General features: G+C 40.9%; 1 protein-coding gene across 1 annotated transcript in view; it reads left to right on the forward strand.

Annotated features, from left to right (window-relative positions):
- The first annotated feature begins 522 nt into the window (after window positions 1-522).
- The window catches only part of LOC130418249 (piezo-type mechanosensitive ion channel component 2), a 98,201-nt gene continuing 81,412 nt past the window's right edge, over window positions 523-17,311 (forward strand). The window contains exons 1-2 of the mRNA XM_056744284.1: window positions 523-1,037; window positions 9,095-9,190. Coding sequence (XP_056600262.1) covers window positions 974-1,037; window positions 9,095-9,190 — 160 coding nt within the window. The 5' untranslated portion in view covers window positions 523-973. The remainder of the gene's footprint in view (window positions 1,038-9,094; window positions 9,191-17,311) is intronic.

Here is a 17,311-nt window from a genome sequence, read left to right on the forward strand (position 1 = left end):
GTGGTTTCTTAAGAAGATTTCTGTAATGTCTGCCAGCTAGTAAAAATGGCTTGTATGTGATAAATGTCTTTTAAGCACATGGACCATGGTCAAGTGGTCTGTCTTTCAATTTTAGTTTTTTTATTAATTTAAAATTTTCACCCAGATGTGACATAATATTCCATAATTCTATATAAATGCCTTATTAATCTTCTTTCCTATAATAACACTTCCTTAAAAAATATTCATCAAATAATTCAACTATTGAAGTGTCGGCTTAATAATTGTTAAGTTAGCAAAAAGAGAGTGCTGCCCAGATGGGATAAAATCTGTTCTAGAAGCCTTGTTGTAATGATGATGATTTCCTTGTAAAACAGCAGTCAAAGGGAGCGTCCCTCGGGGGCCAGAAGCCCCTCCTCCCGCCTGCCCTCATTGGATGTTTGCTGGATCACTCATGAGTTTGTCATTAACCGGAATCTCCTTGGTTTTCAGAGCTCCTTTGACTGAGTTCATGGTTGTGGGGAGTCATCTAGTCTACATGAACGCGTTTAAAACAAACTTGTCGGACGATTTAATTGCTCTTACATTAAAGTTCCTTATTTTCGGTGCCACGGGAAACTGTGACTATTTCCCGCTGGATATACGCGCCGTTCCGGAGTCGGACGCATCCTGAGCGCTTGGCGCAGACGGTGCATCGGCGTGCCCAAAACGCGCGGGTGAAACTTTAAGCAAAAATTACATCTAAATGTCATTATGAGTTATAAAATTCACGTTTAACCCTTTGGAAGTAAACATACAGAAGGTTGTAGGCATTTGGACACATGCAGGACGCACGCGCGGGTTTAACGGTACGGGTGTGCGGAGAAGTTTAGGACGCACGCATGATGCCGTCTTGCCCTAGATCGAGAAGAGATCGGGGTTTGACATCTGGATCCAAGACACTACAGTTTGTTCTTTAAACCACATCTGGATGTGACAGAGCTCGGTACGAGCGATGGCTTCTGAGGTTGTGTGTGGATTGATCTTCAGAGTGCTGTTGCCTGTTTGTCTGGCGGCAGGTGAGCATCTTAAACTCCTTCATTATTTCACCCAGCTCTGGGTTTTTGAAGGGTTTTGGTTTGATCTTTAATTTTACAGTAATCTGCTGTGTGGCTACATTGCGCGCAAGGTGATGGCGTTTATGAAACAGTTCTCATTGGCAAAAAAGCTACCCTTTTATTTAAGGCTTTACGACGTTTGCAAAAACTGAGACACGTTCATGATGGGTAAAGAAAATGTAATTTATATATAAAAAACGTGCTTATTGTAATGGGAACAAGTGAATAGGCATCTCCACAGTAATAGCCATTTGTAACAATTTAATTTATAAAATCACAATGCGTCGCAAACATAGTTAAACTTATATAAAATATATTTACTTTTAATATATGTTTACATTAAGTTGAAAATTGTTCTAGTTAGTAAAAACGCCATACAAGTTTAGTTTACTGTACAAATTAGGGTGAATTTGGAGAAAACACAAAAAGTGTCACATTTACCCTAAATTACCCCTAAATCGTCCTTATCTTACTAAAAAGGAAAACTTCTCTTATGCTCATATGTTTAACAAAACCATCTTGCTGAGACCAGAGCTGAATGTCAAACTCTCAGTGATGTCTTGTTTTTCTGTATTGTTCAATCCAATTTCTGGATAGAAACAAACTTCAAAGTCTGGACTACAGAAATAAAAGGATAATTTACCCATTCATTGTCTAGGAAACCTTCTATTTATTGATTGAACAAGACAAATAGGCATTTTACTCAACACATGTGTATTGAAAATGTCAGCTTGTTTAATTGATTTTCACTCAAATGCAAATGGAAACATAAAACTTGTTAAACATCACAAATGGGAAAAGCAACAGGGCATCTTAAACCTTTCTTTTGATGGACAGAAATTACTATTAAATGTTATTCAGAGAAATGGAACAGCCTAAAAGTTTAAAAAAATAAATAAAAAGATGTGATAAGAATGTGACAATTTATGAAAATGTATACCAGTGTGACTTTGTTGTGTTTGTATATGATTCAGATTATCGATGATAGAATCCACAGTAAAATGATGATTGACTGTAAACGCTGTGTAATTCTCTTTGAGATACATCTGCTTTCTTTTTGATGATAAAAATATACTTTAAATATGTAGTTGTGATTTGTTAATCTCGTTTTTAGAGAGCATGGCTAACACTTTAATGCCAGGACTTTGTTTTAATGTAAACTGATATAAAATGTGTCAAACCGCATTTGTTCTGCAGGTTTTACTCGGGGACCGCACTTCAGTCCTTGTGTTGGTTGTGTTATTGTACTGTAGGGTGTAATGAGTCTTTGGTCACTGGGGATGATTTCACGTCACAGATTAATGATGAAATAATCTGTTGAAGCCCCTCAGAGACGGTCAACATCAATGACTTAAAACAGTAATTTTTATATTTCTATTTTTAATTTATAGTAATCTAATGCTTAATTTGCATTTTCTCAGATGTTACTATCAGAATGTGTATTTTAAATTGTTTTTCTTTACATATTTTAAATTGTTCCTAAACCCCTTGACATGATTTATCATAATTTGTACCAAGATTTATTTAATAATTCCAAGTACTTATCATATTGAAACAGTAAGACATGAATGGCAAGATGTAGTTTCAGGGGTGTTGCTCGACCTAAAGCTCTACTGGGGCACAGCACCCCATCACTTTTTCTATCACTTGCGACACAATGCACTATACAAACTCCCCTTGCTTAAAACACTACTCCTTGTTCAACCAAAGGGGTGTTCAACATTTATGCATATAAACATATTTAAGTATCTTCAACATATTCAACATATACTTAATTACCATGTTTTGCATGCATATGGAAATAATGGAAGCGGAGGTATACATTTTTCTTGCACATCTGCATTCATTACATAGTGATTACACTCAATGATGACATCATTTCAAGAATTAACAAGTACAGAACACTTACGTGTCGTCACCCATTGCGCGCCTGCGGGCGCACTGCGCAGCTGCATGCTGCAGTTGTTGCAAGGAAACACACAGACGTGTGCGAACATGGATTTCTGTGCGAAAGTTTTTAATTTTTTTATTTTGTTGAAATATAACAAAATATTACAAATTTATACAGTAAAATGGCATACAGGATATTCAACAATTAGACAATTAAACATTTTTTAAAGGGGCATAGGGATAGAAGATTAAGAAAAAACAACATATTTATTATACAAAAATAAAGAACAAGCAAAAATAAAATAAATAAAAAAGTTAAAAACTTAGAAAAAATAAAATAAACACTTTAAACAAACACCATATTATTAAATATAGATCATACAAAGGGGAAAAAATCATAATTGATTATTTTTATTAAATAGAGCGAATAGGATTCTTGCTTTTTTGTAGAGTTTATATGTATTGTTTTAAATACATTTTAAATACAACAAACAGGGGGGTGATTTGAAAAAACCCACATTTGTGAATAATTTTGTTTCTAGCAAAAGTAAATTGTTAATCAAAGAACATTTTTGACCGTCTTTTTCATAGTTTCCATTCTTAATATCTATAAAAGAAAGACTCGCTTCAATCACCTTTTTCTACTTTAACCATCATTTTTTTGTTCCTAAACTAGAATATTTGCAATTAAGGAAAATATGCTCTGTATTTTCTGGAAATAAATTACAAAAAATTACGATTCAAAATTAAATGTCAGGTTCAATTTTGGCATCAGAATAATGAAAATGAACATTATCATGTTGAACACCCTTCTGCACTACGTTGAGAAATGTGTAATATTTATTTGCGATAACCGTTGCGCTTTGTTTCTTGAATCCATCCGTGGATAGTTGTGATTCAGATTGATTTGAAATGGCATAGCAAAATTAATCTAGATGACCGTTTACAATCTGTTTAACTGTTTGTAAATATCTCATATTTACTCTTTCGCTGTTTTTCTGATCAGCCCTTAAGAGTGCACACTAAACATACAATTGTGGTCACTCCCACCCCCCTCTCTCTCTCTTTTAGCAAGTGGGGTCGCATTCTATATGTTGATAAGATCCACTCAATAAGATGTATCTCTTGACAGCCTAAGTTGGTTCTTTTCTCCTCCAAACGTGATGGAAAAGCTGCGGAGCATCTCCATTAATCCATGGAAAGCCGTTTTAACCGCATGAATTAATAATGTGGCATCAGAGGGGAAAGAATTGGCTGCCCATTATCGTAAACATGCCTTTAATATTTGATGATTTTATTTTTCAGTGGAAGTATTACTGAGCAAAGGTTATCCAGCCAAAAAAGAACGGAGAAATGACAGGAAAACTAACTGCAGGCAATAAATATTATTCAGTTAAAGACGCTGTGAAATTATTATAAGAGTGCTGTTTTTATTCTTAAGTTGATGTGTTTTTAATTGAAACTTTAACTTGTTGTTTTTACTCTGAAGTGAGGCGTTATAGGGGACGGTGTTATTTTAGAGATTTAGAGCATTTCAGTGGATGTGCAGTATGGATATATGAATATGGATACGCCCCTGAATGCAAGATGAGTCATCAATGTTTTGTTTCTTTTTTTTTGTAAATTTTTGGAAGTGCATTTTAACATCTGAGCTGATGTTGTGCCAACATATAGGGCAACTGCACCTTCAGCGACCCAGGTTTGATTTGGGGCATGAGGTCTGTTTTCTATTTCGATTATAAAAGTTCAATTATAAAGAATAAAGTCCAAAAATACAGGTATGGAAAAAACTAAGAGACCGTTTCAAAATGAATTTCAGTGTTTCTGAATTAACTATTTATAGGTGTGTGTTTAGGTAAAATTATCGTTTTTGTTTCATCCTGTGAGCTAGTAGCAATATTTCTTCCATAAAACAAAAAAGTTTTTTCTATTCGCATTTATTTGCAGAAAAACTGGAGAAACAGGTGAAAATAATAGAAAATATGCTCTGTTTTTTTTCAGACCTCAAATACAGCAAAGAAAACAAGTTCAGATTCAGTTTTAAGCAATACAACAGTCATATTATACATTTATTTAGGAAAGATGAATTCAAACAATATTTTAATGTGATTTTTCTGTCAGTCTTTCACATTGCTGTTGGATGACTTTGTCACTCCTGAGTCCTGAGGTTTGAATTTGTTGAAATGTACACTGGACTGAAATGGCCACAACACATCTAGAAATGCTGATTAAATAAACATTTAAAATGGTCTTTTAATTTTTCACAGCTGCATATCTTTATACACACGGATTACCTGAAAGCTAAGAACTCCAGTTCAATTTAATGTCTTTAAAATGTTAAAGCAGTCCCACAGGTGTTGCATTGCATGACACACACACGCATATTTTGTAAAGTATTCATCTTAAACTTTGTTATTGTTTATATGAGCACACAGGAAATGTCATTTATTTCCCATAGACAGCAATGAAACTAAATCATTGAAAAATTACTTAAAATGAAACACAACACAAAACATTTTCCTCTGGGATGGCTTTAAGCATGTGCAGGTGATGTAGGTTTAAATCCAGCATCATTTCAGTAGTTTAAGTGTTTTCGTCATAAATCTGTCTCTATTGAAATTCTTCTCTGCTTCTGCTGTGGTTTTCTATTCTCTAACATCAATTATTTCTGAGATGGCTCATCATTTCAGTGTGGTCACTGCGGTTGTGCTTCTGTCTCTAAAGGAACGAAGCATTCAAAGCTTTGTGGAAGAATCAAGCTGGATTTGGACGTGGCCACATTTTTATTATTATAATCTCAAGTTAATTATCCATGTCAGGAACATCACTTTAAAAGCGAAAGATCATAGAGATAATACCTCATTGATCCATAAAGAGTATACAGAGGATTTCACGTGTCAGCGTTTACTTTAAGTAATTGTGTTTGAAACTTTGTTATGGTGATTTAGCAGATTTTTTGGGTATGATTATGTTGTTGCTTATGATTAAATCAAACCTGTGGGTCACTTTAGGATAGCTAAAAATCCTTTAGATGAGTTTATTAAAGTGCATTACTGGTGTTTTCTCTTTTGATGAGGTTTTGGCTTCAGTTGATGTTGTTAAAGTCTTGTGTAACTCTGCAGTTTCTCCTGTGTTTCCTCTGCCTGCTGGTTTTATTAACAGAATAAATGTCTGTGCTGTAATCTTGATCTTAATGGGTTCCATCACTGTGTGTAGTGTGACTCTCTCTCTCTCTCTCTCTCTCTCTCTCTCTCTCTCTCTCTCTCTCTTGTTTCTTGTTCTTGTTTTTTACAACCTAAATTAAGTTAGCAGTTTTACAATGTGTGTGTTTGTTTGTCTCTATATTAGTTTAGCCCATAAACTATGGTTAAACATTTTTTGCTGCATCCCAATCCGCTTACTTGTGTACTGTTTTTGTTATGAATAAGCAGGGCCTGCTCATGGGGTTGTGGGGCCCTATAGGCAAGAACATAAATATGGGCTCACTATTGTAAAATTGTCATAGCACTGCAATTTGACTAGTGAAAATAAAACTCACAAAAAACTATTTTTTAATTTACGTGTATAAGTGTTTTTTTAAGTGCAACATATTAAACAAAGCTGTTATAGTGCAGAAACTTTACATAAACAGATTATAGCAAAGATAAGTCAATGAGTAAATTCCATAGAATTTTGCCACAGTTTACTATAGTCAATGATATTAGTATTTTTTTCATGTGGGTTAAATTTAAGAGGGTGATGGACATTGTTCTTTTGAATAAGTTTATGCATTGAACAATATGAAACAAAACATACATTTATTTTGAGCTCTTTTTTCTTCCTCTGCTTTTCTTCTTTTGGCTCCTGAAAAGTACCGCTTTGATGCCATAGTTGCCTAAACCTACCACCGCAATCTCAATAAAAAAGTTATTTGTTATTTATCTATTAATCAATTAAGATGAGGCGCATTTCTTGATGTACGTATACATATTAGCCGTTAAGGCCAATGCACATTGAGTCTGAAATTTGTGAACATCATAAAAAATTCATACTGGGCTCGATTTTCTGCATTTTTTGCATCTGCATTTGAGGTTAAAAATCCTATTCATTTCTTCAACAAGAGAGTAAGTAAAATGATATACTAAAATGTAACCATAGTACTTGTTGTTGTCAAGACACTCATTGTGATCATTAACAAAAACACAAATCGAAGGATATTCACCAAAACATTTGAGTACTTTATGGATACTTATTTTACCATATTATGATTTGAGACACACTCATTCTAATTTTGAATACTAATATGAATAATTAATATACAATTAGGGACACCTTATATGTTAAAAGAAATGCCTGTAGCCTTTTAGACACAAGAACATTGGTGAGGTCAGATTCTGATGTAGGGTGATGTTTTTACCCACTTGAAGGTGTTCACCGGCACAAAGCCGACTACAGTGCCGGTTTCCTAAAAAAATGTTGAGTGAAAAAATGTACACAGATACTTTAAGTTTGCACAAAATAGACTACAATGGACAAACATGTAAAAAAATGTGGTGTCAAAATAAATTTGTCAATCTAGTATAAATTAGCTGTGGGAAACTGTGCAGTTGAAGTGTTTTGCCAGTTTTTACATTTGTACACAGTGATGTAACTGCCGTATTGTTGTCATTGGCATCTCTTGAGGGTTTTCTTGTGACATGTCTGTGCATGGAAAGGCGTGTAATTGATATCAAGTCTTGTGCACAACTCCATGTTTGGTAGTGAAATAAATTTGCTTAATGTTTCGACCGGCTGATCGTGAAATGGGAAACTAGTAAAAGAAAGAAGTAACGGTGAAAAGGAGATTTTCAAATCAAGGCCTTTCACAACACTTCTACTCTGTTGAGCGTCCGTCCGCTGGATGATGAATAAAGCACACAGCTCATGCAGAGAAAGAACTACAGCAGATAGAATATGGATATTTTGGGGCAGTTTAACACTAAACCCTCCCAGTCTCAAATCTCTTTTTTTATTTGTTCATTGGTCATAATCTCAGAGTTGGGGCTGCGTGTTCACAAGCTCAACATTCTAGGGTTTTATTATTATTTTATTGTTTGTTAATTTCAATCAAGAAATACATTTCTTTTAATTATAACTTTTGAAGTTATGTGTTTTATTCTACACATGTGTTGCACAGAATTGAATAATTTATTGGAAAATGTATTTCAGAAAACTCTTATCCTTTATTTTTTGTTTAGATAAAGTGACTTATTTTGACTATTGATGAAAGAAAATGCTTTATTGGCATGATAAAATAGTTTTTACATTTGCCAAAGCTCAAAAACATTCAATACTGGGCAATATAGATTGCGATTCACGCTAATTATACATGTCTTAATCAATTCTGTGTTTTATACACATCTCTTCCGTGAACTACAACTAGTGGTCAATGGGGAGTACTGCTTGATTTAAAATCACTACGAGATTGAGTTGTTTATAACGTGCATTTGAAAAAAAACAACACTCGACAAACATCATCACTATAAATATACCTTATTATCATGAAAATACTTGGTTTGAAGAGCAGTGATAGAATATGACCTTTGCCATTTCCTGGAACTAATCGTTCCTTTTCTGTTTCCCATATTCGGAGTTTCTGCGCAAGAGCACCCTCTGGCTTTCGGATGTGGCGTTATTAACCAAAATTCATTGAGAAACTGACAGCATAAGAATCGCACGATATATCTCCCAGCCCTTTACACATATTTTTTGTATGTTACACAACATTTCTCTGCTCATTTATTGTCTCTCTGATCTCATGAGCTAATGTGCATGAATGTTTTCTTTACACCAACATCTTGACTTGTCAAAACTTATACCGTACAGTAAAAATTCGTGATCAACTTTTTCATTTGCCATGTTTTTGTTTGGGTCATCGGTGTCACCTGAACCAAGCGAAAAAAATACATTTTGATCATTCTTTTTTCTGGAGAAAGAAATACTTTCAAGATGAAGAAAGCCCAAATTTTAATCAACGACACCAGCTCCTTGGCTTCACTAGACTAATAATTAGAAAATATTTTAGCATATCACGCTACACAGATCGTGTCCGCTGGCATCACACGTGTACTGTAACATGTTTTTAATGTTTTTTTTTCTTTTCTCGGCAGCATGTCTGTTCAGATACAACGCTCTGTCCTTCATCTACCTCCTGCACCTGCTGCTCATCCCTCTCTTCCCCGAACCCTCCAGCGTGACCATGCAAGGTAAGACGCATTACTGCGCCAGCATAACTCTTCCTTAAGTGACAAAAATCCACTGCAGCAAGCACATTCTTTGTTCCCTAAAACAGCGTGAAGACAATTCAGTGGACCAGAAACGCTTAACAAACATCATCAGTTACAAGTGCCTACAATGAAGCGGCTGGGGTTTGGCTTTGAGGATGAATTCCTGCACACACACTAAAATGAAGAAAGATTTAAAGGGATAATTCACTCAGAACATATACGTCTCTTCTTTTATTTGCTAACCAACTTTCTTGATAACATTTCAGCAAAGCAATGAAGAAGATAAATTGAAGGGACTACTTCCTGAGATCTTTGACATTGATGTTTAGCTTTGTCTCGTAGCTACCTGGAAGTACAGTACAGTACAGTATATAGTGAACGTGTGCTTGTTTTCTGTTGGTTAATTATGTATAAGAGAACGGTTGCATGGATTCTGATGAAAGGAAGAGGACAGGAGATTTTTAAGTGGTCCACTTACACTCTCATCAATAGTTAAGCAGACCTGTACTCGTATGAAGAGAAATGGATGCTGCGCTTCAGAAAGACTCACCGACCCTTCTCCAGATTTCAGCCGTTGTAATATGCAAATGGCATTTAAGCGACAGTTTAAAACAATTATGTCATTATTTATTCACCCTCATGTGGTTGTAAACAGTGCTTAATTGGTCAATTCTGAGGTGCCGGAATAAGGGGGCGTGGCAGATCTGGCAAGTTAGTGGGGTCGGGAGAAGTAACCCAATGTGCAATCTCTGTGAAGTTTTCTATCAACTATTTAGATCAGTGGTACGCGTGGTACTTGAAGAGACCCCTGTGGTACGTGACAAGACAGAAAACTCAAAACTCTACATATTAATTAAAAATTTTTGTTTTAAATACAATTTCAAATGTTTAATACATGATCGATGAATACGGAATAAATCTCAGCCTTTGTGCAATTTTAAAATAGTTGAATGATTTATCATTATTATCGTCTATTTATCATTGGTGGATGTAACTTCGGGTGTGTGACAGACAGCTCAAACACAGAGCGGGAGCAGACAGATCAGACGTCCCTCACTCTCTCTCTTCCGACAAGCTGCTTGCAAATTACGTTTCTTATGTATTTCTGCACTTGAACCGCTGTTGTTAACAGAAAAACTGTAAAGTGCTAATTCGACACATCTGCATCTAGTCGAGGTTTAATCAATGAAGCGCGCATTGTGATTTAGTTTTGATGCGCTACTTTAACAAAAGCCTCTGCAGTAAACTGTACATTTTTTCGCATCCATCGCAAGCATATTTATATCATGAAAATGACATATCATCCAGTCTGTTGTGTTGCCGTGTTTGAAAGTAATCAGTCTGCCAAGTTGTAAGTCTGAAGGTGAATGAAGAACAAATTTATTGGCTTGTAAAAAAGGGAGTCGACTCTGGATCACGTAAACGAGACACGATCTAGTCCGAGTCTCTTACTGCCGCGTATCTTCGTCACTAGAAAACGTGATTGTCAGCTGTGCGTTGCCTTGAGTCGTTCCCCCATGGCTGTCATCCTATTATCTACTATCGTCTTTGGATGTTTCTTCATCAGACTTGGGCTCGGGCTCGGGTAAGGTAAAATCCTTGCCATCTCTATCTATACACTGTTGGTAATATCCAACCACCTGTAAACCGTAACACAGTAATGATGGTAGGCGTTTCATTTGCGACCCATGATGAGCGCGTTCCACCAAACACAGCAGACTACACCTTCTGACCAATCACATGACAATAGGCTAGCGGATAGGAGGGAATTAGACAGATGAATCACGGGACGAAATATTTGAGAGTCAGTCAAGAAGTAGGGTAAGAAAACCTGCCTATTAACTCAACTCTCAACTCAACTTTATTTAAATAGCGCTGTGGGGTGCAAGACACGAGACAACCACGGAAGTGGATGAACAAAACGCCCCGAAGGGTAATTTATTTAAGTGTCAACAAAAAAAAAACTAGATGCTTTTCGTGAAGCTCAGCTCCGGATAAAGTCCTCCACTCGTGGTCCTTCACGTGAATAGTTTTACTAGGCCGTCTTTGTCGAGTGAGGGAACGTCACTACTTCCGGAAATCCTTCTAGCTGGGGAATCCGCCGTTCGTCATACGTCCGAATCTTTAAAGAGAAGGGAGAGACAAGACACGTCAGCCGGGTATGAAGCTTGGAGCTGTAACTCACTCTTTCTCCTGGCTGTGAGGCTTTTATCCCTGCTGGCGATTGATCTCAGGTGTTGACGATCGGCTGATTTCCTGAATAACCATGGCGACGCTGATTGGGTGCGAGCCAACTCGCCACACCCCCCCCCCCTAAGCGTCGACCTGGTGGGGAGAAGCCTCTTCTTTACTCCGTAGGAATCCGGTGTTGGAGCAGGGGGGGGTCGTGACCTTGACCGAGTTGTCCAACCTGACCACATCCTCGACAGACCATCCGCATTACCGTGGGAGGCCCCGGCCCGATGTTGTACATTAAAATGGAAGTCCTGGAGCGCCAGGAACCACCTGGTCACCCGGGCATTAGTTTCCTTGGCCTTGGACATCCACTGTAGTGGAGCATGATCGGTGACCAAAGAGAAACTACGCCCGAGGAGATAGTACCTGAGCTCCATGACTGCCCACTTAATGGCCAGGGCCTCTTTCTCCACGGCGGCGTAGCGGGTTTCTGCTGGGGAGAGCTTTCGGCTGATGAAAATCACCGGGTGTTCCTCTCCATCTCTGGTCTGGGAGAGGACCGCCCCCAGGCCGGTGTCCGACGCGTCCGTCTGGAGGATGAAGGGGCAACCGAAGTCTGGGGCGTGTAGCACATTGCTCCTTCAATGTCTGAAAGGCCTTCTCCGTCTCTGAATTCCACTTTACCTTCTCTGGTTGCCCCTTCTTGGTCAGGTTGGTCAAGGGGCTGGCTAAAGAGGAGAAATTCGGGATAAAACATCTGTAGTATCCCGCTAGTCCCAAGAAGGCACGTACCTGGGTCTTGTTGGTGGGCCTCGGGGCCTTCCGGACGGCCTCGACCTTCTTAGCCCCACTCGTCTCAACTCGAGCAGCACTCTCCGTAACCGGTCCAGATGGTCTTCCCAACTTTCGGAATGAATCACCACGTCGTCAATGTATGCTGCAGCATACTCCTGATGAGGTCGAAGGACGACGTCCATCATCCTCTGGAACGTTGCTGGCGCTCCATGCAGCCCAAACGGAAGGACACGGTATTGCCAATGCCCCGATGGTGTGCTGAAGGCAGTCTTCTCTCTATCTTTCGGGGTCAGCGGCACTTGCCAGTATCCCTTCGTGAGGTCCAGAGTCGATATGAACCGGGCCTTACCCAGGCGGTCAAGAAGTTCATCTATCCTAGGCATAGGGTATCCATCGAACGTCGACACCTCATTCAGTTTCCGAAAGTCGTTGCAGAAACGGAGAGTGCCGTCGGGTTTTGGAACCATGACGATGGGGCTAGACCATGGGCTGCGGGACGGCTCGATGACTTGGAGCTCCTTCATCCTGTTAATCTCCTCCTCTATTGCCAACCGGCGAGCCTCCGGGACCCGATAGGGGCGCTGCCGGACCACAACTCCGGGGGGGGTACGAAGCTCGTGTTGAGCTACCTTGGTTTGTCCTGGTTTTTCACAGAACACATCCTCGAACTGAAGGACCAGGACTGTGAGATCCAACTTCTGTATGGGGGAAAGCTGTTCCCCCATCTGTACAACTGGCGCCTCCTTTTCCGCAAAGGCGGCCACCTGCGTTGGGGTTGCCACCCACTTCTTCAATAGATTGATGTGGTAAATTTGGTTTTCCTTTCGCCGTCCTGGTTGCCGGATGCGGTAATTTACCGGCCCCATTTTCTCCAGGACTGTGTACGGCCCTTTCCACACAGCTAAAAACTTGGACGTTGTAGACGGCATGAGCACTAACACTCGTTCCCCTGGTGTGAACACTCTGGGCTGTGCGGAACGGTCATATAGGTGGCTTTGGGCGCGTTGGGCTTCGGCCAAATGCTCCCTTACTAGGGGCATCACTCGGTCGATACGACTCCTCATCTGCTGTACATGCTCTATGACACTGCGATAGGGTGCTGGTTGTTGTTGTTCGCAGGCCTCCCGGGCAACATCTAACAGGCCTCGGGGTTGCCGCCCGAACAGCAACTCAAACGGGGTGAACCCTGTGGAGGCCTGAGGCACCTCGCGAATGCCAAAGAGCACATAAGGTAGCATCAGATCCCAATCGCGCCCATCCTCTGCCACCACCCGCCGGAGCATCCTCTTCAACGTCTGGTTAAAACGTTCGACTAGTCCATCTGTTTGGGGATGATATATGGACGTCCGGAGTTGTTTTACCTTCAGGAGGCGGCAGAGGTCCGCCATCATCCGTGACATGAACGGGGTTCCCTGGTCCGTCAGGATCTCTCGTGGAATTCCCACCCGGCTGAAAAACAAGACCAGCTCCTTGGAAATGGCCTTCGTAGTCGCCTTCCGCAAGGGTACCGCCTCTGGATACCGGGTAGCATAGTCCACGATAACGAGGATGTGTTCGTGCCCCCGGGCTGATTTCGGCAACGGGCCTACCAGATCCATCCCAATCCTGTCGAAGGGTACCTCGATTATGGGTAAAGGAATAAGCGGACTGGAGGGAGGTTTACTTGGTGCCGTTACTTGACAGGTGGGACAACTTTGGCAGAACCGCTTCACATCTCCGTCTAAGCCTGGCCAATGAAACCGGTCCCTGATGCGTTGCGCGGTGTTGACCGGTCCTAAATGTCCCGCTAAAGGGTGGGTATGTGCCAATTCCAGTATGGGGTTCACTTTGGACTTTGGGACTACCAGGAGTTGTTTTTCCTCCCCCCGTCTTTGTGCGACGCAGTAGAGTAGACCCCTTTTTACCATAAAATATGGAAGTGGGTGAGGTGGGTCCTGGCGGACTTCTCCGTCCACCACCCGGACTTGAGACCAGCAGTGTCTCAATCGGTCGTCTTCTCTTTTCTCTCGGCCAAATGACCCTCCTATGTTTACCTGATGGTACAAATCGGAGAACAGATTATTAACACGACCTTCTGACTCACCCTCTCGCTCGCTCTCGGTGGCTAACATCGCGATCCGTCTTGGTGGTCCCTTGCTTGTCACTGGCCGGTGTTGGCCTCGTCTCTGTGTGTTCCTCAACTGCACTGCTTGGTCCAACAGTTTTTCAAAGCCTGGCCAGTCTCTTCCCAGCAAAACCGGAACGGGTAAGTCGGGAACTAAACCGACCTCCAAGGGCCAAGATCCAGGTCCGGCTGTTATAGTCACCCGTCGAGCCGGGACGCTGCGAGTATCCCCGTGAACACAGGTAATGGGTATATCCAGCTTTCCCTTCGGCTGGACCAAAGAACTTTGCACTAGGGTCACCGAACTTCCTGAGTCCAATATCGCTGTGACTGTTCTCCCATCTAGACGAATCGTCCTCTTTGGTGCACCCCGGGGCGGTTCCATGTGCCCAACACAGCCGACTAGCCATGCTTGAGGGCCTGGCGTTGCTGGTTCGGTCGGCATCGGCTCATCGTGAGGAGAGGGGGTTGCTGGTCTCTCTACTGGTCGTGAGGTACCCTCCATGCGCCGCCATGGTGGTGGGATCCTCCGAGCCGGGTCCGCTGCTCTCTCTCCCATGTCCCGAGCGTTTGCCGCTTCCGCCAATTCCACCGCTTCTACTGCCTCTCGAAATGTTCCGGGGTTCCTCATGCACACTGGGCCTCTCAGCCATCTAGGTAGAGCGCGCAACAGTCTATCGATCACCACCCTCTCAGCAACCTGTGAGGCCGTCGGGTTCTCCTGGAGAAGCCAAATTTGTGCCAACCGTGTGAGCTGTGCTGCTTGAGTGCGGACTGGCACTGACTTCTGGAACGTCCACTCCCAGAACTGCTGTGCCGCCGTGGTTGGAGAGACACCCACCCGGGCGAGTATTTCTTCTTTCAGGACGTCATAGTTCTCGTTTAGAGGGGATGGTAGAGAAAAATACGCCCGCTGGGCTTCCCCGGTCAGAAAAGGTGTTAAGATCTTTACCCATTCGGTTTTATCCCAGGTCTCCCGATTTGCGGTTACCTCGAATGTATGGAGGAAAGCTTCGACGTCATCAGCCTCTCCAAGTTTGGTTAGATAGCGATGGGCGGCGGCACGGTGGTCCGTGGAAGGCGTTCCCCCGGCATGTGTAGATGTGTTGATGCAACAGGCAGTTGTTGTTGGATGTGTTCCTGGTTTCGGTTGATCTAACTAATGCAGCCTAAACCCTCAGAGAATTTATTTTATAGAAGTGTAGTGTATCCAAGATCAAAAAGATGCATCTTTTTTCTGGATTTAAACTGACAGAGTGTGTCTGCCTCCCGGACAGTGCAGGGAAGACTATTCCAAAGTTTCGGTGCTAGATAGGAAAAGGATCTACCACCTGCACTTAATTTTGAAATTCTAGGTATTACCAACTGACAGGATGCCTGAGAGCGTAAGGCACGTGGAGGTCTGTAATACAATAGAGGTTTGCTCAAATACTGCAGAGCTAAACCATGTAGGGCTTTATAGGTTATAAGAAAGATCTTAAAGTTAATGCGATGATTTATAGGTAACCAGTGCAAGGTTGACAGAACCGGGCTAATATGCTCACTCTTTTTTTACGTGTAAGAACTTGAGCTGCCGCGTTTTGGACCATTTGGAGTTTGTGTCTAGTCTTGATGTCATGAATGCATGAATTAACTTCTCTGCATCTGACGATGACAGCATATATTCTTAAAATGGAAAAACATAATTTTACAGGTGTTGGCGGCATAGCTCTCAAATGACAGATTACTAACGAATAGAACGCCAAGATTCTTAGCTGACGACGAGGGTTGTATGGAGCATCCGTCAATAGTTAAGCAGTATTTTTGGTTGTTACCTACGGAGGTTTTCGGTCCAATAAGTAACACTTCTGTTTGTCCGGATTCAGTAATAAGAAATGGTTAGTCATGGAGTTTTTTATATTGAGTATGCATTCCATTATTCGATGGAACTGCTGTGTTTCATGAGGCTTCAAGGAAATATAAAGTTGAGTATCATCAGCATAACAGTGAAAGCTTATTCCATGTCACCTTATTATATCTCCAAGCGGTAGCATGTATAATGCGAAAAGCAGAGGCCCTAAGACTGAGCCCTGTGGTACACTGTACTGGACTTGCCGACGTTATGGTTATTTAACTGCAAAATAGTGTTTTTACACCTTGTGTTCATAAACTTGTTTTCGGACACTCCATAAACCAAAGTAGGACCTTAAAAATCATATGTTACTTACTCTTTAACGTTTAACTTTAACTACTCATGCATTTTGTTCAGGTGTTCGGGATTATAACATATACGGCATATTAAGCATCTAACCATCCGTTAACAATATTTCATCAGTTCTTCTGCGTCTCATTGTCCAACAACACAAATCTCTCTCTGTGAAGATTCTCTGATTTTACCTCGTGAAGATATCACGATACATTCCCTTCAATATATAATGCAAGCACGCAACAGGTCAGCACAAACGTTTTCCATTAGCGCTCGAGGACTGGGATCTACCAAATGAGATGCCTGATCCGGATACAGTTTATCCCGGCACAAATTAAGCCCTGGTTGTCAAACCTGTAATTGACTCTTTGTTCTCTGGAACACAAAAGAAAATATTTTGAGAAATGTCTCTGTGGTTTTGTTTTCATACAATGGAAGTCAATGGAATTCAGTGTTGTTTTGTTACCAACGTTCTTCAAAATATATTATTTTGTTCTCCACAAAAGAAAGAAACTCACAGAGGTTTGAAATTGGCATGAGGGCGTGTAAATGAAAGAATGTACGTTTTGGGTAGAACTATTTAAACCCCTCATAAACCCGTGATGAGGTGAAACTGCACCGTCAGCTGGAAGTTTACAGCGGTTTGGGGAAGAGATGCTCTTAATAAAACATTGCTTACCTTATTGTTGGCTTCAGGTATGTTTTTATTTTACGAGGAGGAAATTTGTGATGTGAATAAATCGTTTTGGCGGACATGTGGACGTGGGATGTTAAGCTCTTTTACAAGCTCCCTCCAAACAGGGAAATGTTTGTGGGAAATGATTCCAGATTGTTTTGCACG

The sequence above is a fragment of the Triplophysa dalaica genome, chromosome 3 (assembly GCF_015846415.1).
Source record: "Triplophysa dalaica isolate WHDGS20190420 chromosome 3, ASM1584641v1, whole genome shotgun sequence".
NCBI lineage: Eukaryota > Metazoa > Chordata > Actinopteri > Cypriniformes > Nemacheilidae > Triplophysa > Triplophysa dalaica.